Source organism: Eucalyptus grandis, chromosome 3 (genome assembly GCF_016545825.1).
Source record: "Eucalyptus grandis isolate ANBG69807.140 chromosome 3, ASM1654582v1, whole genome shotgun sequence".
Classification (NCBI taxonomy): Eukaryota; Viridiplantae; Streptophyta; class Magnoliopsida; order Myrtales; family Myrtaceae; genus Eucalyptus; species Eucalyptus grandis.
In genome coordinates, this window is record NC_052614.1 from 58,025,745 (window position 1) to 58,046,115 (window position 20,371).

General features: G+C 40.8%; 1 protein-coding gene and 1 long non-coding RNA gene across 2 annotated transcripts; one reads left to right on the forward strand and one right to left on the reverse strand.

The window, feature by feature from the left end:
• The first annotated feature begins 1,251 nt into the window (after positions 1-1,251).
• Positions 1,252-8,769, forward strand: LOC104437930 (F-box/LRR-repeat protein 15). The gene is made up of 17 exons (XM_010050978.3): positions 1,252-1,378; positions 2,338-2,602; positions 2,694-2,826; positions 3,752-3,851; positions 3,939-4,136; positions 4,215-4,485; positions 4,563-4,661; positions 4,781-4,869; positions 5,008-5,107; positions 5,199-5,369; positions 5,519-5,671; positions 6,035-6,195; positions 6,272-6,470; positions 7,348-7,811; positions 7,891-7,954; positions 8,255-8,341; positions 8,453-8,769. Exons 2-17 carry the CDS (start codon positions 2,411-2,413, stop codon positions 8,531-8,533), a joined length of 2,562 nt encoding a protein of 853 aa, XP_010049280.2. The 5' UTR covers positions 1,252-1,378; positions 2,338-2,410; the 3' UTR covers positions 8,534-8,769.
• A 10,402-nt stretch (positions 8,770-19,171) lies between these two features.
• Positions 19,172-20,048, reverse strand: LOC104437931. The gene is made up of 2 exons (XR_724525.3): positions 19,896-20,048; positions 19,172-19,748 (listed from the first exon to the last, which is right to left on the reverse strand). It is a non-coding gene; the product is annotated as an uncharacterized LOC104437931 (long non-coding RNA).
• Between the last annotated feature and the right edge of the window lie 323 nt (positions 20,049-20,371).

Sequence of the window (20,371 nt, forward strand, 5' to 3'; positions counted from 1 at the left end):
TATAATCCCTTTTTATCTCATCCTCACCCCTTCAACAAATGTAACTCTAAGGAAGATACTCAAGATATATATCACCTTATACTTAATATCCACCTTGTACTTTCACTTTCGAAAATTCAAAATGAATATTCGAGTGTTTATCTTCGAAGATCACTTTGCATTTTCATACTAATAACTATATCTACAAAACCATGGTTTCTTAAAAAAAAAAATGCCCATCTCAAGATATTAGAATGGATTTGCAAGGAAGGGTATGATCCGGTCTTTTCGATTCGTGCCGTGGATTTATGACAATATAAATGAAGCAAAAATTTCTTCCCCCCGCTGGTGGTCGCAAGATATTCCCCACCGCAACGACGTCGCAGCGCGACTGGCCATCCAACCTCGTCGCCCCGGACCCCCACATCAAGAAACCACCACCAAGAAAATCAAGAAAAGCAGCCAGAGTACGAAATTCGAAACAGCAAAATAATAATAATAATTACAATAATAACAATAATAATAATAATTCATCATCTTTGCTTCTCTCTCGCCTTCCCCACACAAAAAGCAAAAGAAAAAAACACACACCCGGTCCGAAAAAAAATCGTCCGAGGTTGTAATTTTAATTTATATATCTCTCTCTCTCTCTCCCAATTTTCGCCTCACCCTTTTCTTAAAAATCGCAACTTTAATCAATTTCACACCGTCTCCCTCTTTCCCCTTCTCTCTCTCTTTCTCTCTCTGTCCTTCTCTCTCTCTCTTCAGTTCTCCAAGATTTGATTTTTCAGATCCGCTTCGGGAAATTTCCCTCCCAATTCCTCTGGCAATCGCGCGATCCGCCGGCTTCCCTCCTCCGGGCGCCCGCCATTCCTCGATCCTCGCCGATCTCGCGCCGCTGCCGGCGCTCCCGGGGGGCGGAAATGCGCGCGCCCGGGACCTAGGGTTTGGCGGAGCGCTGGTGGTTCCGCCCAATTTTGCATGAGGACGTGGTGCTGCTGCTTATGGCTGTGCATCGGTGACGGCGACGGCGACGGCGGCATGGGGGGCGAGGCCAAGTCTTCGGCGGCGCGGGCTTGGAATTCGGACGGCGAGGCCGATTCCGAGGGCGGGGACGAGTTCGCCGACCTGGCGGTGAGGCTAGGGTTCGCGGAGGGCGAATTCGAGGAGCAAATGACGATGTTCCAGGAGATGGAGATGGCGATGAGCGGCGCTGAGGATCCGGATGTTTTGGTGGGGGCGGCGGCGGCGGACGGGCTCGGGAGGGGCGAGGGCTTGGGCGGAGCTCGGGGCGCGCGGCCGGGGAGAGCTCGGGTTCTGTGTCGGGTGCGGCGGCGGCGGCGGCGGAGCGGGATCACGATTGGCACCACAAGCGTGCCAAGGTTCATGCTGATACCAGGTGAGGTGATTGCTTAATTGTTCGGAGTGATGCGGGTTTGTGGTCGGTTTTTGACCATTTGGTTTTTAGTTTGCTCCATGTTGCGGATTGAGTTATTAGATCAGGGGACAGCTTCTTTACATATTTGCTTGCGTGGCTGTGTGCGCTACGAGACTACTTGATGAGTTCTTGATGATTGTTCGGGAACATTTAGTGACGGGCATGCAAAAAGTGATTTTGGTTTGTGCTTCCGTATGATGGTGGCTTTATTGCCACAATTAGACATGTTTGTGAAACCCAGGAGCATGAGTCCCAACTTGTTTTCACTTTCGAGAGAATGGCACATCATCCGACTGAGGTCCTGCGAATAGTTTATATGCTTCGCCTATTCGTGACTCTTGGAAGAAGGTGAGCCTGGCAGCATTAATGTTGGTTTCACTAGAAGCATTATGGATTCGGCGCCACTTTTGCATGCAGTTCTCCTTCTTGCTTGGCATCGAACTCTCTTTTTGTGGATTGTCAATCGTGGGCTTCTGCGAAACGGTTTTGAGTTGCTTTCGAAAATCATTCCTCAAATCCATATGTCCGTTCCCAAATCATGAAAATGTCGCAAAAAATCTGATATTTTGTTGGCTGCTGAAATGGAACAACGCCAATCATATTGCTACATTCATTACGTATCCTCCAGCTCACACGTGCAGAGGCTTTTGTTAGAGGCCTTGTCCTAGATAAGTCTGCTTCATCTTGTTGGATTGGACTCTGACCAACATTAAGAATACTTTGACTTACGTCTTGTTCTTAAAACGTGAAATTACGTGAGGTTGTGATGACAATTGCTGACCATGAGCTCTGATTGCCATCCCTTATGGTTGTCAATTGTAATATGTGATATCTATTCTGCATTTGCAGAATGTGTGACAAGACATTTTCAAGTCCGCGTTGCCTTTTTGTGATCGTATCTCGTTTTCTGTTGTTTGCAGGGAGAGTAATTCTGCAACAGCATGCTCTGCTAATGCAGGCAGTTCACATATTTATTCAGACAGGCATTTCAATATGTATCGGGACTCTTCAGCTTCAGCTTTAAAAAATGAATCGCTTTACCCAACTTCTATGTTGGATATGATTGATTATGCTTATCATATAGAATCTAGGGATGGGATAGATAATGTCAGTGATATTGATGGTGAAGCAAAAACAGAAGATATAGAAGTGAGGATGGATCTGACTGACGACCTATTACACATGGTACTAGGAATCTCATATTTGTTTAAGCCTCTAATTTCTTTGCTTCGGGTTCTTTTGACAGTATGATTTCTTGCTATAACTTTGGTGCCAGGTATTCTCTTTCTTGAATCATATGGATCTTTGTCGGGCTGCACTAGTCTGCAAACAGTGGCGAGTGGCTAGTACACATGAAGACTTTTGGAAATGCTTAAATTTTGAGAACCGGAACATATCAATTGAGCAATGTGAGTTTCAAAATGCTAAGATCATATTTTAGATTATTCTTGGTTTAGCTGGTGGTCAGGAATTAAAGTCGATGCACTTGATAGAGGAAATTAGTCTGAGCAAATATGCCTGGTAGGTTATCAATTTAATTTCCGGCTACTTATTGTCTTCAGAGGAGAGATACAGAAAGAAATTCTCATTTGCATTTTTATTTTTATTTTGATTTTTGTTTTGGATAAAGGCTTGAGCATATAAAGGTGTCGCAAGGAAAGTTGGAATGATATAGGGGTTAAGATTAGAGTACTTGCTAAATGGCCAATAATTTTGGAAAGTTGCACGGTAATAGTGGTGAGACAATAGGGCTCTTCCCTTTTCACATCAAACAAGACACAACTGGATTACACACTTAAAGTAATGGCCTGCCAGGAACAGATGGTTTGATTGTTTTCATTCAGATTATATGCAATTATTAACTAAGGTACTGGTCATAGATAGTAATGTTTGGTCTAATGTTTGGTCTGTAGATTGTCATTTGAATTGACTTAATTTACACACGGAGTGTTTTATCTTAAATGGCCTTCCTGCTCATTGAGTTTTCTTGTAAACATATCTTGTGTTTAAATTTGTGACTGTAAAAGCTAAACAAGGTTGGATTTCTTGTTGGTTCAATGGTATCTAGAATGTGATGTTACTGCCTCATATTTTTCCTCAGTTTGGAAAGGGAAGCTTGCTCAATGTATTCAGTTTTCATTCAATCATCCCAACTTTATGTGATGTGCCCTGAATAATTCATTTAACCTCCAATCTCCCTATCTCCATTTCTTGGTTCTTAGCTCAGGAGTTGAGAATATTGATTGGGATGGATGTGCTTAAGATTCTTCTTTTTAGATAGGAATATTATATTGGTTCTTCTGCTTGATTAATTGTTAATTATATCATTTGTAGTTGAGGACATGTGCCGGCGGTATCCAAAAGCTGCTGAAGTCAATATAACTGGTGCTTCTGCAATTCATTTGCTTGTTATGAAGGCTGTGTCATTGCTGAGGTGGTTAATGTTTATATTTATTGATTTTTTCCTGCTTCCATCACAGCTGTGATCTAATTGCTACTGTTTTTTTTTTATGGCATTAAGATATCTGGAGACTTTGACCTTGGGGAAAGGACAGCTAGGGGATACATTTTTTTATGCCTTATCAGAGTGTAATTTGTTGAAGAGTCTGAATGTCACTGATGCCACCCTTGGTAATGGCATCCAAGAGATACCTATAAACCATGACAGGTTGCGTCATCTTCAATTGATCAAATGTCGCGTCATGCGAATATCTGTCAGGTGAAGCAATTTATAAATTGGCCATTCTATTGGAATCTTTCTCTGGGTTGAAGTGCACCTGAGACGTTGTTATTGCAGGTGTCCTCAACTTGAGACCTTATCTTTGAAGCGCAGTAATATGGCCCAGGCTCAGCTCAGCTGCCCCCTTTTGCGTGACCTTGATATAGGCTCTTGTCATAAGCTTTCAGATGCTGCAATTCGATCAGCCGCAATATCATGCCCACTGTTGGAGTCTTTGGACATGTCAAACTGTTCATGTGTTAGTGATGAAACATTACGTGAGATAGCTCTTACTTGTGCTAATCTCCATGTTCTCAATGCATCATACTGCCCAAACATTTCACTTGAGGTAAATCGTATGTAAGTAAATGTTTTTCTTGTAGAAGTGGCAAAAGCGTATTTCTCAAATGCTCTTTTTCTGTGCAGTCTGTTAGGCTTCCGATGTTGACAGTTCTAAAGCTTGACAACTGTGAGGGCATAACTTCAGCTTCAATGGCTGCAATTTCGCATAGCTATATGCTAGAGGTTTGAAATGATTATCTCATCAAGTTGGATTTCTATGAGAGCCTACTGTAATTAGTCTGAACTAAGCTCTCTTTTTTTGGCCAATAGTCTGAACAAGCTCAAGTTGAGATTTTCTGCAGGTTTTGGAGCTGGACAATTGCAGCCTCTTGACATCTGTATCTTTGGATCTTCCGCGCTTACAGAATATAAGATTGGTGCATTGTCGCAAGTATGGTCTTTGCTTTGTCTCATATACCATTGTTGAAATCCAATGGCATTCTTCTTATTCCAGATTCGCTCTGTGCGTGTGTGATTTTGTGCATGCGTGCATGAGACCTGAAACACTTTCTGGGATTTCATTTTGCAGGTTTGCCGATTTGAATTTACGAACTCTCATGCTATCATCCATAATGGTGTCTAACTGCGGTGCCCTCCATCGTATTAATATCACATCAAATTCACTTCAAGTATGTTTGTCTGTGAAAGGAGGATCCACAGTATCTGATCTTTAGTGATTATGCAACAGAAAAGATTCTTATACTTCTTATGTGCATGCAGAAATTAGCTTTGCAAAAACAGGAGAGTCTGACCACGTTAGCATTACAGTGCCAGTCTCTGCAAGAAGTGGACCTAACAGCCTGTGAGTCGCTGACAGATTCTATATGTGAAGTTTTCAATGATGGTGGTGGATGCCCTCTTTTGAAGTCCTTAGTCCTTGATAATTGTGAGGTCTGTGATTTAAGCTTCGATTTGGGGTTACTAGTTTCTACTATAGTCATCTCCTTTAATGATATTGCTGAGTAAATTTAAAAATTCAGTAATGGCACAGAGGTGGTGTCATGCTCTTACTGATGTTAAGAGTTTACTTTGTTTTGCAGAGCTTGACGACTGTGCGATTCTGCAGTACTTCTTTAGTCAGTCTGTCCCTTTCCGAGTGCAGGGGAATTACAACTCTTGACCTCACCTGTCCCAATCTTCAGCAAGTTTGTTTAGATGGGTGTGATCACTTAGAAAAGGCCCATTTTTGCCCAGTAAGTGACAAGTTGTCTGTTTTATGGTTTAGTGAATCGCGACGGTTTCTTATTGTCTTTTTTGAGTTAATAATTCTACCCTTTTAAAACCTTCTAAAAAATGAGAACCTTTTTAGTCCGAGATACCAATATATGTTACTTGCACTCGATTCCTGGAGAGTTATCATATTTGTTGCCGCGTGCCTGGAATTTTTTTATTTTAGGCTTGAATCGAACTATCTCCATTGAACCAGCAGACTTGCTGTTGCTGATGGCGGTAGTTAGGACATTGGGAAATATATGATCATATGAATCACTTAGCACCAATTTCACATTAAGGTGTCCTCAACCAAGCTTACTTGGGTTTTCTTCCCCCCACCTCAGGTTGGACTTGGATCGCTGAATCTTGGGATATGTCCTAAATTGAGTGAACTCACAATTGAAGCACCAAAAATGGTGTTACTGGAGTTGAAAGGTTGTGGGGTACTGGCAGAAGCTTCCATCAACTGTCCTCTTCTAACATCTCTAGATGCTTCCTTTTGCAGGTTACGCTTTCTTTCCATTCTCCTGAGCTCCAGTCTTCTCATATCAAGCTGACGCTTCATTTTTTGACTTGTGCAGCCGACTTAGGGATGACTGCTTGTCTGCGACAGCCACATCTTGTCCTCTGATTGAGTCATTAATCTTGATGTCATGCCCGTCTGTTGGTTCTGATGGGCTTTATTCTCTTTGCTGGCTTCCACACTTAACCATGCTCGACTTATCATACACCTTTTTGACAAACTTGGTTCCCGTCTTTGAGTCCTGTTTGCATTTAAAGGTATGTCACCATAATTGTATACATCGTGAACATGCACTACTACCAGTTTTTGTGGAACACAATTTTCTTGCTATTAGTTTGTCAGATTTTTAGTGGATTCAGCCTTCTCCTTGATGCTATTTGCTGTTTGGGTTGTAAGCTCCAGTGCTTGTGACATTGTCACTGGCTTTTACAACTCCATTTGAACTGAAGTTTTCTTTGACCAATCACTTGTATCATTGACTTTTTGCCATGAATATTTTGATTATTAGTGCCACTTAGTTAGCTTATGTACGTCAATAAGAATGCTGAAGTTATTTTCAAATTTGTGTTCACTTGGAATTATTCACCTTTGATTTGAAGTATATCAATAAGAATACTGAAATTATCTTCAAATTTGTGTTCCCTTGGATTATTTATCTCTGATTCAAATTATTCCTGCGTCAAATTGGGTCAGAGGTTGAGCTTCTGAATGATTGAGTTAAGATGTGCTGGGAAGGCACTAAAGCTCTGTGAAAAAGAGGGTTGAAGGAAATGAATACTGGGTTGAATTAGATTATGTAGGTTATACTCTAATGTAAACTGAAATGAAGGGCAAAACTTTTTTTTTGTCTTTTTGAACAACAAGGGCAAAACTTAAAGGTCCGTCATTTGTTTTTATTATTGTTTTTTTTATTCATTATAATTTTGGGTTTTGACTTGCCTCTACTTGATCCCAATAAAAACTGAGGTGATGAGGGGTTGAAATTGAACATCTTGCTTGGGTATTTTCAAACATTTCCTCATTTCTATTTAAAGGTTCTTGACATGGTTTATATTATGGGACTGTTGCTCTTATAACGTTTTAAGTTCTCATTGCCTATGCTGACTTGTCCTTGCCCTCCTTTTCCAATTTAAGGTGTTGAAATTGCAAGCATGCAAGTACCTTACCGATTCTTCATTGGAGCCTCTCTACATGCATGGAGCTTTGCCAAGCCTCCGAGAATTGGACTTGTCTTATGGGCCTTTTTCTCAGTCTGCCATAGAGGAGCTTCTTTCTTGCTGTACACATCTGACTCATGTTAGCTTAAACGGATGCATCAATATGCATGATTTGAATTGGGGTTTCCCTGGGGATATCTCTCTGTCGTCTAGTGCCAGTTGTGTGAATGAAGTGTCAGAGAGCAATAATTCGCTGGAACTGCCTGAGCTGCCCAACCGTTTGCTGCAAAATCTTAATTGCGTAGGCTGTCCAAATATCAGGAAGGTTTTTATTCCACTGCTGGCTCGCTGTTATCACTTATCGTCGCTGAACTTATCTTTATCCAACAATCTGAAGGAAGTCGACATTGCTTGTTCGAACTTGTGCCTTCTAAACTTAAGGTACTGAGTTTCCTTTTCGTTATTTGCCTATTGCGCATCAATTTTCGACTGGCTAATGCTGTTTTGTTCGTTCGTTCAGTAATTGCTGCAGTTTGGAAACATTGAGGCTTGAATGTCCAAAATTGACAAGCCTATTTCTTCAGGTATGTATATTGTCTTCCTTCTCCATGTTTCTTCAAGCATGCATATTGCCTCATTTTTTAAATGAAAGGAAGAAGAAGAAGCAGAAGAAGAAGCTGTTCAGTTCTTATTTTTGTTGGCCCCTTGTGGTGGGAATGTCTTCCTAAAATTTCTTCCTTTGGAAATTGGATCTTGGTTTACACTTTCCAAGATAAAGGATAAAGATAATTGCTAGTTGTTCATTATATGTTTGGATGTTGATATATATTGTCAAATTCTTCTGTTCTGATTGGTTTCTTCATTTCTTGTGGGGCTTTGATTAGTCATGCAACATCACTGAAGAAGCACTCGAAGCTGCTGTGTCACGATGTATGACACTGGAGACCCTTGATGTTCGCTATTGTCCGCAGGCAAGCAGAGTTCTTTTTATCTTTTTTTGAAAAAGATACGTTAAATCTGTTTGTATCATAATGGTAACTTCACTCATCAAGCTGTTACCTTTCGTGTATATCGACATGCAGATTTCCTCAGTGAGCATGGGGAGATTGCGTGCAGCTTGTCCAAGTTTGAAGCGCATCTTTAGCAGCCTGTCACCTCCATGAGAACTGGCAGAAGTGTGAGTTGTTTCTCAGAGTGACGACATTGTGTTTGCGTCCCGTTAACACGCTGTACACACTGCACAGGTTGCTAATGGTTTGTGTTTGTGATCTTGTAAGTATAGTGAATGGTCATCAATCTTGAGTTTTCTTTTCCTTTTTTCTCTTGTCATTGTGTATGTCAACCTGATGATTAATGTGGCTGGGTTATCGTTATGCGTAAAATTTCTCTCCTTTAGCTATGTCTTCTGCATTCTTTTGGTTGTACGGGAATAAATTCGTTCCGGTTGTTAGATGACCATGCTTCATGGTGTAGGTAAATTGACTTGCAATTCTTACTACGTGAGCCAAACAGTTGAGAGCAAGTCCTCCAATTTTAAGTGTAGATTTTCAAACTAGTCGAATGACTAAAAGACAATTGTCGTTCCTCGTGTGCATCTGTAAATGATATATACTGGTAAAGACCTTGTTCGAGTAAGACAAAAAAGGGCGAAGGCGACAGACGACCAGTACGGGACATGATTCTACTTCTAGCAAGGAAATTGGATGTTTATCAGGCGATAGCTATTTTCTTATGATCAGTTTTTGTGTTATAGGTCCTGTCGTATTTCTTCTAGCAATGAACTGGATTATCGTTTTAAAGCATGACGGCCAATTGAGCTTGTCGTCCGGGAGATTCAAAACTCTGATAAATTGACAATCTTGCACATCTTCTCTAAGTATCTGATACCAAGATAACTCTGAGTTGCAAACTATCGCGTTTCTTTGTTTGTCGGAAGTTATAGAGATATCCATACGAGAAAGGGCCGAAATTTTGGCTATGACAAGATTTTCATCCAACTCGTCTTCGATTGAGGTCATCTCTCCTTCCTAATAGGTTGTGGATCAATCAAGAAACTGCTATTTGCGAGAACGGGGTTCATACATCGACTTACGCGTGCGATTGCTTTGTATTTTCTCCCTTCAAAATACCCAAAACGAAAAAGCACATGGAAGAAAGGATCTACTTTACCCTTATGGTCTTCACGGTCCCTGATGACAACTCTACTCTTAGTAAGCAGAATGGCTTAACCACTCCATTCTAGGAAACAGAATTTTTGCTTTTACATGGGGCCTAGCTAAGATGTTCTGTCATAATTGCTTATCAGACCCCAAAACTTTTCTGGATGTTCAATGCTAGCTAAGGTGGCAAGGATTAACTAGAATAAACCTCTCTTAATGTGCAAAGTGCCAGCACACTAAAGAACCTTTAGGAGATAGCGATCAACAAATTTGGACAGACATAAGATTATGTTCTTGCGCAATGATACCGAGATTATTCTGAAATTAGCACTAGCACTATAATATGCTGTAGTACTTGCCTGAAAACAGGTGATGCGTATGACCTTGCATCTATGTAAAGACCAACAACAGAGGACCGAATATGTACCCATGATCTCCAGTTGCTTCATACTTAGATTATATTGTAGTCCCAGAAACACGTTGAAACCACATTGTATATATCTAAAAGATGGCCACTTTGGTCCAATTTCGGATTCGGGCCGACTTTGATCTTCACGTAGTTCAACTACCCCTTGCTCATCCTGACTTGGTCCTGCAAAAGGGTAGCTAATGGATAAAGCTTTTCAAGCTCTCGTATTTTTAAAATCTATAGTTCAAGACTATTTTGTCATCTTAGAAGCACCTTCTTCCAAATCTAAGTTCGCTCTTCACTGACTCGGCAGACCGAGGACACAAAGAATCAACCGAGGTTTGGATTTCGTAGGAGGTCCGTGAAGATTGGCGCAAAGGTCTCCTGATCCAATTAACTTATCCCGTTCCTTCGAGTGGTCTCATCGGTAATTGACAAGTTGGAAGATCCGATAAAGGAAAAAGTAGGACCTGCTATTAGAATGGAGATTTTAATGTACGAATGAGTTAAGAAATAGAGATACCATTGCTAACGTTGCAAGCTTCGTCTAGTCTGTAGTGAAATTGGGCCTATCAAGTAGCTTGAGCAAGTGATCCTAAGCCAGCCTTAGACATCTTTATGCCACTCAATGACATGGAGTCTCCTGCTCTGTCAAACAAGACGGTATAGCATATGAACTTCGACGGAATACAAGCTGACCATCGGGCTGGGCCCTTCCCCATAAGGCCCCTCCGTCGGACATAAGTGCCCTCTTGCCTCCCATGCGTGAGGGGCTGTCTTAGCCTCTCTTAAGAAGTTCAACACTTTTCAAAAGCCTTTGTGTCGTGTCTGACATTCCGACACGTGCCCAATACACTTTGACACGTTCCGACACGTTCCGACACGCGGTCAACAAGTGTTGAGAAATCCGACACGTGATAAACTCTTCCTGACATGCTTCGATATGCGAGTCCAAAATTCCGACACGCGATTTTGACACACGCATGGGGTCAATTTTAAAACTTTTCAATACTTGAGGGGTCAAAATATAAATATATGAAAATAATAAAAATAACAAAAATAAAGGGGAAAGAAAAAAATTCTCACTCTTAAGTTTCTCACTTATAAGTTTTGACATTCCCATGAGTGACGATGGAATGCCCCTCTTCTCGCCGGCGTCGCTCCGCAGCTCCAGTGGACTTAAAGTTGTAATTTTTTTTTTTTTTTTTTTGCTTCTTTTCGCCTCTTGCAGATGTCACCTATGAGTTATCTCTTTTGGTTTATGTCATTAGCTTGTGAGTTATTTCTTACATTTTCCATGGCGAATTTAGTTATTTTCTTTTCTTTAGGTCGTACTTTGAGAGTTCTTGTCCTAGATTTTCAATTTTCTCGAACCTTGTTTTGCAGAGCTCCAAGCTAGTCTATATCATGAACTCCGAACTCTGTCTGGGATTATAAAAAATCTCACTAATTTCCGACAAGTGTAAGTAAACATGACATGTTCCTTCAAATTTACTCTTTTGTGTTTGCAATTTTTGAATTTCTTATTCAATTTTTGTCAAATTAAAATAATGAATGATATTAACAAATGTTGAATTGATATTTTTAGTATTAATTAATTCTATGCTCTTTTATTATTTATTTTTGCATTTATATATGAAAATATATATTTAATATATAACGTGTCGGAATGTGTTGAAATTCTCTATTTTTTGAGAAGTAACGTGTCGGCGTGTCGTGTCGTGTCGTGTCGTGTGTCAAAGTCGGTGCTACATAGAGCCTCTCCCGTCCAAGATCTCTTCCACACCTATAGCTTGTCTCTTTAACCCCTTCTCTCTCCCCCCAGCGGACTCCAAATGGGATTATATATATTCGTTTGAGGAAAGGCAAAATAGGGAGGCTTGATTTTTTTGCAGAGAGAGAGAGAGAGGAAGACGGCCGCTTCATCGTTGCGCCACCACTCCTCTGCGTATCGCCTTTCTCCTGCCAGAGAGTTCGAAGTGTCTTAATCTCAAGTCTTCGAGCTACGCTGGTGTGGATCGTTGTTGTCGGGGCGGTGGTATACATAGGAGTGCACGTAGAAGGGATGAGTAGGAAGGTGGTACACATAAAGGACAAATGATGTGCAGGTTAAGTGTTGAGGGGATCCTCAACGTGTTCTCGCTCCTCAACTGGATCGGTCGCCGCTACACGATTGTGTTGCCAGCTTCTTCAGCAAGTGCCTCCAGTACAGAAAGAAGGATAAGAGGATAATCCAGGTGCATGTTTCGTCCAGACAGGATCCTCAACTTGCTGTCATTATACAACTACTATTGCACACTCGGAGATACACTCCTCAAGGCTACCGCGTTCCATTCACGAAGTTGGGTGAACAGATCACAAAAATAGAAATATATTTTCTTAAAAAGAAATAGTTTTTTTATTTGAAAGTTTAAATGTGAACTTGTCGTGCATTTGCTTGCATAATGCATCTCTTGGTATCTTCATTGGTCCCTCTAATTTCAGACAACAAGGCGATGTATTCTTGAACCCATTAATGAGATATGATTTTGGTTGTCTCCCATTATATAATCCTAGATATAATTGTTCCATTCTCCTAATCACGAATACGGCATTTAATCCGCTCACATGATACAATTTGATTGAAAAAATTGGTCTATTGTCACGAGGCTCATTGATAGTCAAAATCAAAATGATAAGGGCGCGTTTGGTAACGATTCTGTTTCCGGGAGTAGATTCCGATCAAAACTGATTTTTTTTTATTCCGTTCCCGGGAACTGATTCTAAGCATTTTATGCCGTTTGGTAACTGTTCAAAATTTCTGATTCTGGAATAGAATTGCATTTGGTACCGTGCTCATTAATTTTGTTCCAAATCAATTTTTTTTTTTAATTTTTAAATAATTTTTTTACTTTTTTTCTGTTCTTTTTCATTTTTTCCTTTTCTTTTCATTTTTTTTCCTTTTTCTCATCTTCTTCTTCTTTCTTGTGGCCGGCGACCTCACCGGAGCGTCGCCAGCCCTTGTCGGCCGAGCCTCGCCGGCAGCTGGGCGAGGCTCACCGAGCCCCGCCGGTGGCCAGGCCGACCTCGCTGGGGCTGGGTGAGGCCTGCCAAGCCACCGGCGGGGCTAGGCGAGCCTCGCCTGGCCACCGGTGGGGCTGGGCAAGCCTCGGGGCTGGGCGTCGTGAGGCTTGCCCAGCCCGGCGAGCTCGCCGGACTGGCGGGCCGGCGGCGACGGATGGCGGATGGTGGCATGCGGCGGTCGCGAGATGGCCGAAGGGAAGAAGGAGGGTTCTTGATTTTGATTTTCAAATTCGTTCCCGGAACAAGAATCAACTTTCTTTTTGTTCTTGATTCTATTCCCAATATGTTCCCGAAAATAAAAATTTTACCAAACGCGATTCTAGGCCAAAACTGATTCCAGGAACAAAAAATTAGAATTTGGCCCTGTTTGGATGGTTACCAAACATGGCCTAAGTGCACAATATTGGTGAAGCAACCTTCATTATAAGATTTATGAAGCTTACCCTTCTCTATCATGATGACATTCGGAGACTTTGATGTCTCACAAAACCTTTCTTGGATCTCCTGCATGTACTTATTCTTCACCTCTACTATGTTTGTCAAATTAGATAGAAGCCTATCTTGCTTACGAGCCTTTTCCTCCATGATCTCCACAATGGTTTGCAGGTCCCCCATCTGGCGTGAGTGCTCCCAAACAATACTAATTGAAATGTAACCATCATCATGGGCAACCCATGGGTACTCTTTTTTTTAGGTACCCTTGGCAGCCAATCCTTGCGCCCACTACGATCTGCTTCGTAAAACTTCTCCAACGACATGGCATTGTGCAAGCCAGGCCAACCTTTATTAAATTCCACCACATGTGACCCGGCAACTCCAAAGCCAGCGAACCCTCACAGGATTGAAGCCTCTTCTCGTCAGCTCGTCCCTCGACTCGGATCTACTCTCACCAACATACCACCCGTCTAGTAGGAATGTTCACGACGACTACTTTCCATGGCTAGATAAATTTGTCAACATGGCTATAGCTAGAGGTGTCAAAATGTTCTTAGACCCATATATGACCCATTTAAATCATAAATGGGTTATATATGGGTTACTTGTTTTTGACAAAAAGTAGTTAAATGGGTTTACTTTGATGGGTGAATTTTAAGTGGGTTTTAAGTGAGTCTTAAATGAGTCTTAAATCGGTTTGGTTTTAAGTGAGTCTTAAGAGAGACTCTTTTCTTATCTCTTTAACTTTATAAAAATATTTTTTATAAATACCAAAATTATAATTATTTTTTATTTTAATTTTTAATTTTCTTTCTTTCTTCTTTCTCCGGTTCCTGGCACGACAATGGCCGGCGACCAGCCAGGCGAGCCTCAAGCTCGCCGGATAAGGCGAGGTAGAGGCCTCACCAACGCTCGGCGAGGCTCGAACCTCACCGATCTGGCGAGACTCGAACTCGCCGGCGTTGGGCGAGGCTCGAGCCTTGCCAGATCCGGCGAGGTGTGAGCTCGAGCTCACCCGATGCCGATGAGTCTCACTAGATCCGGCAAGGGGCGAGCTCGAGCTCGCCCGGATCTAGCAAGGCGGAGGCCTCGCCGATATGGCGAGACTCGAGCTCACCGGCGTCGGGTGAGGCTTCGGCCTCGCCGATCTAGCGAGCCTCGAGGTTGCGGCTTCGAGCGAGCTCGAGGCTCGCCCGTGGTCGGCCGCCAACCGTCGTCGTGGCTGGCGGCCAGCCAAAGAAGATGAAGAACCAAAAAGAAAAAAAGAAAAAGAAAAAGAAAAATATATTTTTAAAATAAAAATAATTAAAATTCGAATTTTAATTATTTTAAAAATCATAAAAATTGTCCATTAAATTTGTGTTATATAAAACTATTTTAGCAATACCATTTTAAAAATAATAATATATATATATATAAGAAATAAGATTGGAAGTTTTTTAGTAATATAATATTTTAAAAAAAACATAAGAATAAGTTTTCCTAAAAATATGAAAATATTTTATTAATATGGGTCGGGTCGGGTTAGGTATGGGTCGAAAGATTTACATTAGACTTAAATGGGTTAATGGGTCAATTTGGGTCGACTCATTAATGACCTGACCTAAACTCGACCTGACCCACCTGTTTGACACCTTTAGCTATAGCCAATAGGAGGTTTGCTCTCACCAACAAGTTTTGAAGGACCGGCTATGTCCGATAGATCTTTTGCCAGGTACTTTGCCAAAGCTATGTGATTGGACTTCTCTTTTGCGCTTCTCTTGTCTGAGGTACTCTTCCCCACCCCGGAAGCATGCTGGAGCAGTTCCTCATATTGGTAATCTTTCCTTTTCTTTTTGGGAGAGTGATGTTTGTTCGGATTTAATACTAGGACCATAGTACCTTGCTATTTCAAGTGGGCTATCATATTGTCATATCATGCTTCGTTGATTTGAAATTTGTGCTTTGTATGGTTGGTTTTTCTCTTGTGCATACGTTGGATGCATGAGAAGTGAATAGGCACGTTGGCCAATAATTTGAAGATAGGCATGTTGGCCGTTGCCTTTGGCCAGTCGCCGAGGTCTGGCGACCGGTTGGAGGAAGAAGAGGAGAAGAAAAAAAAAAAGAAAAAAAATATTAAAATATGATTAAAAATTGTCCACGTCAGCGCTGATCAGGCCAAGTCAGCCGGCCGGCGTTCAGATAGCAAAATTTGGCCAAAATTGACCGGAAAGGACTAAATTGGCACAAAAAAGGTTTAAGACTAAATTGGCATAAAAACAAAAGGTTTAAGACTTTTTTTACACTTTTCCCATTAAAAAACCAAGGGATAATATGATGAAACAGAAGAGAGAGTGAAAGTTTTACTCTTACCTTTGCAGGCTTAGGAGCTCTCTCTCTAGTATTTTAGTCCTCTTATATATAGATGAGGGAGAGGACTTGCATCTACCTATCTACCTAAACACAAGATGATAAACCTCGATCGGCATATTTTGATAGTTTAAGCTTTTAGGGTAAATTTTTGTGCACTTAGCTTCAATATGGTAAAGGATGATGTTTTTAGGGAGATCCTCATTATATGTTAGGAAGACCTTTTCTACTTGAGTTAGACACGTTAGCTTGGGCAGTATGTTTATGAATTTCTTCTTGACAAAATTACAAAGTATATGTATTTAACTTGTCGAGTGATCTTAACTTTGTCTGTCGTAGGCAATTCCTGTATGAGAAATTCTTTTCTCAATCACATCTACCGTGCTGAAATGCTTTCTCCAGGTCTTTTGCTTTGTAACACAATGGCTCAATGGCTTTTGCAGCGTGAATTTTTCCCCCCAATAATTCCAAGCTTCATGGTCCAAACATTTCCATCTCTTTTGAGAGATATACCGCCAATGCAACAGTATGTTGACTCCAATTAATTTCCTCAAACACTGAATTGTTATCTTCCACCATGGTATCAGTTCGATCTCTCCGATTCTCAAGTCGTCAAAAATGATTCACAGTTTCCCCCTGATTCAGTGAGGCATTATAGGGGCCATTTTTTGTCAGGATCTCTGATCTAGTCCTTTATAGAAAAAAGTTTTACCATCGTACACTCAATCAAGAGAAGAATTTAAGAGTTGGAAATTCATAAGACTAAACAACACAAACATGGAATTACATGATCATGTAAGCACACTCATTACTGCCACGGCACAATGAGAAGAAGCTGTCAGCTGTCTTTGATTTATCTCAAGCACATCATGGACTCGCACGCATAACAGCCCTAATAAGTCTAACTTCAACTCATGAAAATGCAAATCCATCGTTTCTGTTGTTTTTTCTTGTCGCGGATAAAGACTGCACCATCAAGAGACATCCTTTATGCTCTTCATGAATTAAAGGCTTCTCGCTGTTATTGAAATGATTAGCGATGGAATGGCCACTTCCTAGCTAATCATCTCCCCATAATTACTTTCCTCTACTTAATCTTCCTCGTCAGCTGGCTCTGGTGATGATGTGATACCATCAATATTAGGCCAACCAGCATACAGGAGGAGGAAGAAGAGGAGGAAGAGGGGGAGGAAGAGTGAGCAACTTAAGCTTTTTCTCATATTCGTTGATTTTCTTCTTCAGAAGCATATATTTCCTTATAAATAAGTTTCCCAGGACATTCTGATCAGGTGACAATATCTTAAAATCTTACAATTCTTTCATGTGCAGTAACTTAAGCTTGTTCTCATCCAACTTCGGTTGACAGCCTGCTTGTGCTGTTATATCCACGTAGTACCTCTCTTTAGCCATAATGTTTCATGGTCGATCTTCTCTCGTTATCCATCCTTGTCAACATGTTCTGCATTTAGAAATGATCAAGGAAAAGGGAATACTCATCAAAATTCAAAATTTACAGCTAACACTTGGAATATAGTCCATGAACAGCAGTAAAGAGACTCTTACCTTTGCAGGCCAGGTGCTCTCTCTCTCTCTCTCTCTCTCTCTCTCTCTCTCTCTCTCTCTCTCTCTCTCTCTCTCTCTCTCTCTCTCTCTCTCTCGCTAGTACTGCGGTCACCTCATGTATAATTTTGTGGGACTTATTAAATCTCTGGTGTGGAGGTTGATCCATGATTTATGAACCATCTTGCAAGACTTGTTGGACTTGTATGTACCTAAACACAAGATGTAAGTCTCAATCATCTGACTGAGCCTCCAAATTTACTAAATTCTTTTCCTTGTCATGAGATGTTTGTTCTATTCTCACTTCTCAGCTAAAACAAAGGTCTGATCAGTACTGACAAGCTGAACAAAAAATAAGCATGCAGAAATTAAGAAAAAAAAACATTATAGAGATTTCCTTCGATTGAACAACTCCCAGTCAGGAGAACAGCCAGATTGGCTCTAGCTTTTATACCATCTAAACAAAGGCAACATCATTATCGTAATGTAAGTTTAATAACTAATGCAAATGAAGTTTGTCAAAAGCATCGTTTAGTGGAAAAGCCCCTCTTCTTTTTGTTGATCATTTGATCTCTTTCATGCTAAATAGTGTGAATAAAACCAAGGCACTATAGCCAGTGGTGGATGCAGCAACAACTGCATGAAACCAAAAGGAAACAACAAGAATGGAAAGTCATGAACTGCTAGCCCCCTTGATGAATGATTCGAAAGGGCAATCTCCATGATACAGCACACTTGCCGAATAGGCAAATTGGCTCAATCTGTTCTCCACCGAGCACCGTCCTTAGTAGGACATCAAAGACCTCTAGGTACTCCTAGACTTCCTTCATTCTTCTAATTATGACAGGTGTCAGTGAAGTATCCGATTAAAAAGCACTTGGACCTGTGTGTCGCAAACTTTGTGCATGTTGAAGTCAAGATTACCGATCACCAGCTGCAGGATATAAGGATGATTAGACCCGACTTGAGATTTAACTCAAAATGGATGGTTGCTGCATATGTACAAAGTACACAGTGGTACAGAGTGGAGTGTATTGACTTATGATCTGCAGGTCCTTGGAGATTGCATACAGGAAAACTGATGACTGCTTAAGAAGCTAGACAAAGTAGTGGGAAATTATGTGGACAAAGTATTGTGCAAGATTAGGCTTTCTGATATTAGGGCCTATCCTACTCCAGCTGTCAGTGGCTGTATAAATCATTGCCCCAGTGGTTGGCAGACAACATTGAGTTGCAAGGTGAAGGAGCTCGAGACAAGATTCGAAAAGCTGGAAGAGCTCACAGGGCACAAACTATGACCTCAGACTTGTCTATTGTGAACCCTCGAAAGCTAGTGGAGTTTTTGTGTCATGTCAAGAAAATGGAGTCACCAATTTGCACATTATCTCTTCAAAGTACAATTCTGGGACCTGTGTTACAATGTATCCACTTTGTGATTTCAAGTTTGGTTTGTGCCTTCATGTACCTGTGCTTGAGGCTGGAGAGATGTGTATTTGTGACCTTCATGCTTTCATCGGACTATAAATTGTATATATGCATATGTAAGTGACATAATTCCTTGTTTAAGATGTGAACTTTAGGGAAGGATCTATAAAAGGACATTATATTGTGGTAAATTATTGTGTCTTATCAATTTTCCAGACATAATATTGATGCCATTTACAAAATGCAAATTCTCTTTACAAATCATGAGACTTGTCAGAGAAGAATGATTCAAAGAGGCATTGTTGGACTCAAGGCCAGTTTCAAGTGCTTTCATAGAGCAAAATTCAGTTCAAAAGAACTCATTCACTAGAAGAAAGAGGAGCTTAGAAGGAGCAAAGAAGTAATGATAACACAAACACTCTTATTGCGAACAGATGCATAATTACATCATGATGGAAGCACGCCTTTATCACCCTCACATCACACACGGGTTGAAGCTCTCAGCCATCTTAAGTTTATCCATTACACATTGCCGACTTGCACTTGTAATAACCCCAAAGCACTTCTGTAAATAAAATTTATTCTTTTGATAGTTTCAACAGATAAACATTTTAGGGCTCGTTTTCTTTCCATGACGTAGCAATCTCAAGGTCTACATTTTGAGATCTTGGCGTGTACGTTGGAGGGAGAGGAGGAGCAGAAGTGAGAATTTTAAGCTTCATCTCATACTCATCAATTCTCTTCTGGAGAAGCTTGTTTTCCCTTGTCAGTAAGTCTCCCAGGACATTTTGATCATACGTCAGTATCGTCCATTCTCGCCAATCCCCAACAGGTTCCTTCATGTGCAAAATCTTAAGGTGGTTCTCCTCCAATTTTGGCTGCATGTTCGATTGTGCTCTTATGGTCGCTAAATACCTCTCAGTAGCCATGATCTTTCACGGTGGAACTTCTCGCACTCTTCTTGCTCGTGAAGGTATTCTGGATTGGAAAGGATCATGAAAAAGAAAACGTTAAACTTCAGAGAATAATATAAAGCTCTATCTTGACCTAGATTTCTCGGAAGAGAAGGTATGAACTAATGAACAGGAGAGAAGAGAGAGAGAGAGAGAAAGAGATGACTCTTACCTTTGTAAGAGAGAGAGAGAAATGACTCTTTAACTTTGTAAGCTTGTTGTTCTCTCTTTAATTTTCTGGTGCAACTTATATCAATGAGGGTACGGATTCACTTATGTCTAGGAGGCACAGAGTATACAACTAAAAATCATGCAACTAAGGCTCAAAACATCCTGAATTGTTTGCCTTCCTGACAACGGCATATCTGCATAGAACACACGGCAAGAATCTTCACTCTTACTAATTGATAAAGAATAGGATGCATCACCATCTAGTTAGTGAAGAAGCTCTTGCTTTCTTACAAGTTATGCTTTACTTGATGCTAGGGGAAAGAAAAAAGGCCAAACTATCGTATCAAGTAAAGGTGAAGAAATAGAGTAAGTGTGACTATTGGTAATTCTCAAATCGATATTTTCCCCTCACGGGCATAGTAACTATTTTTATCAATCATCACTTACTTTCACCAAAAAAAAAAAAAAAAAACTATT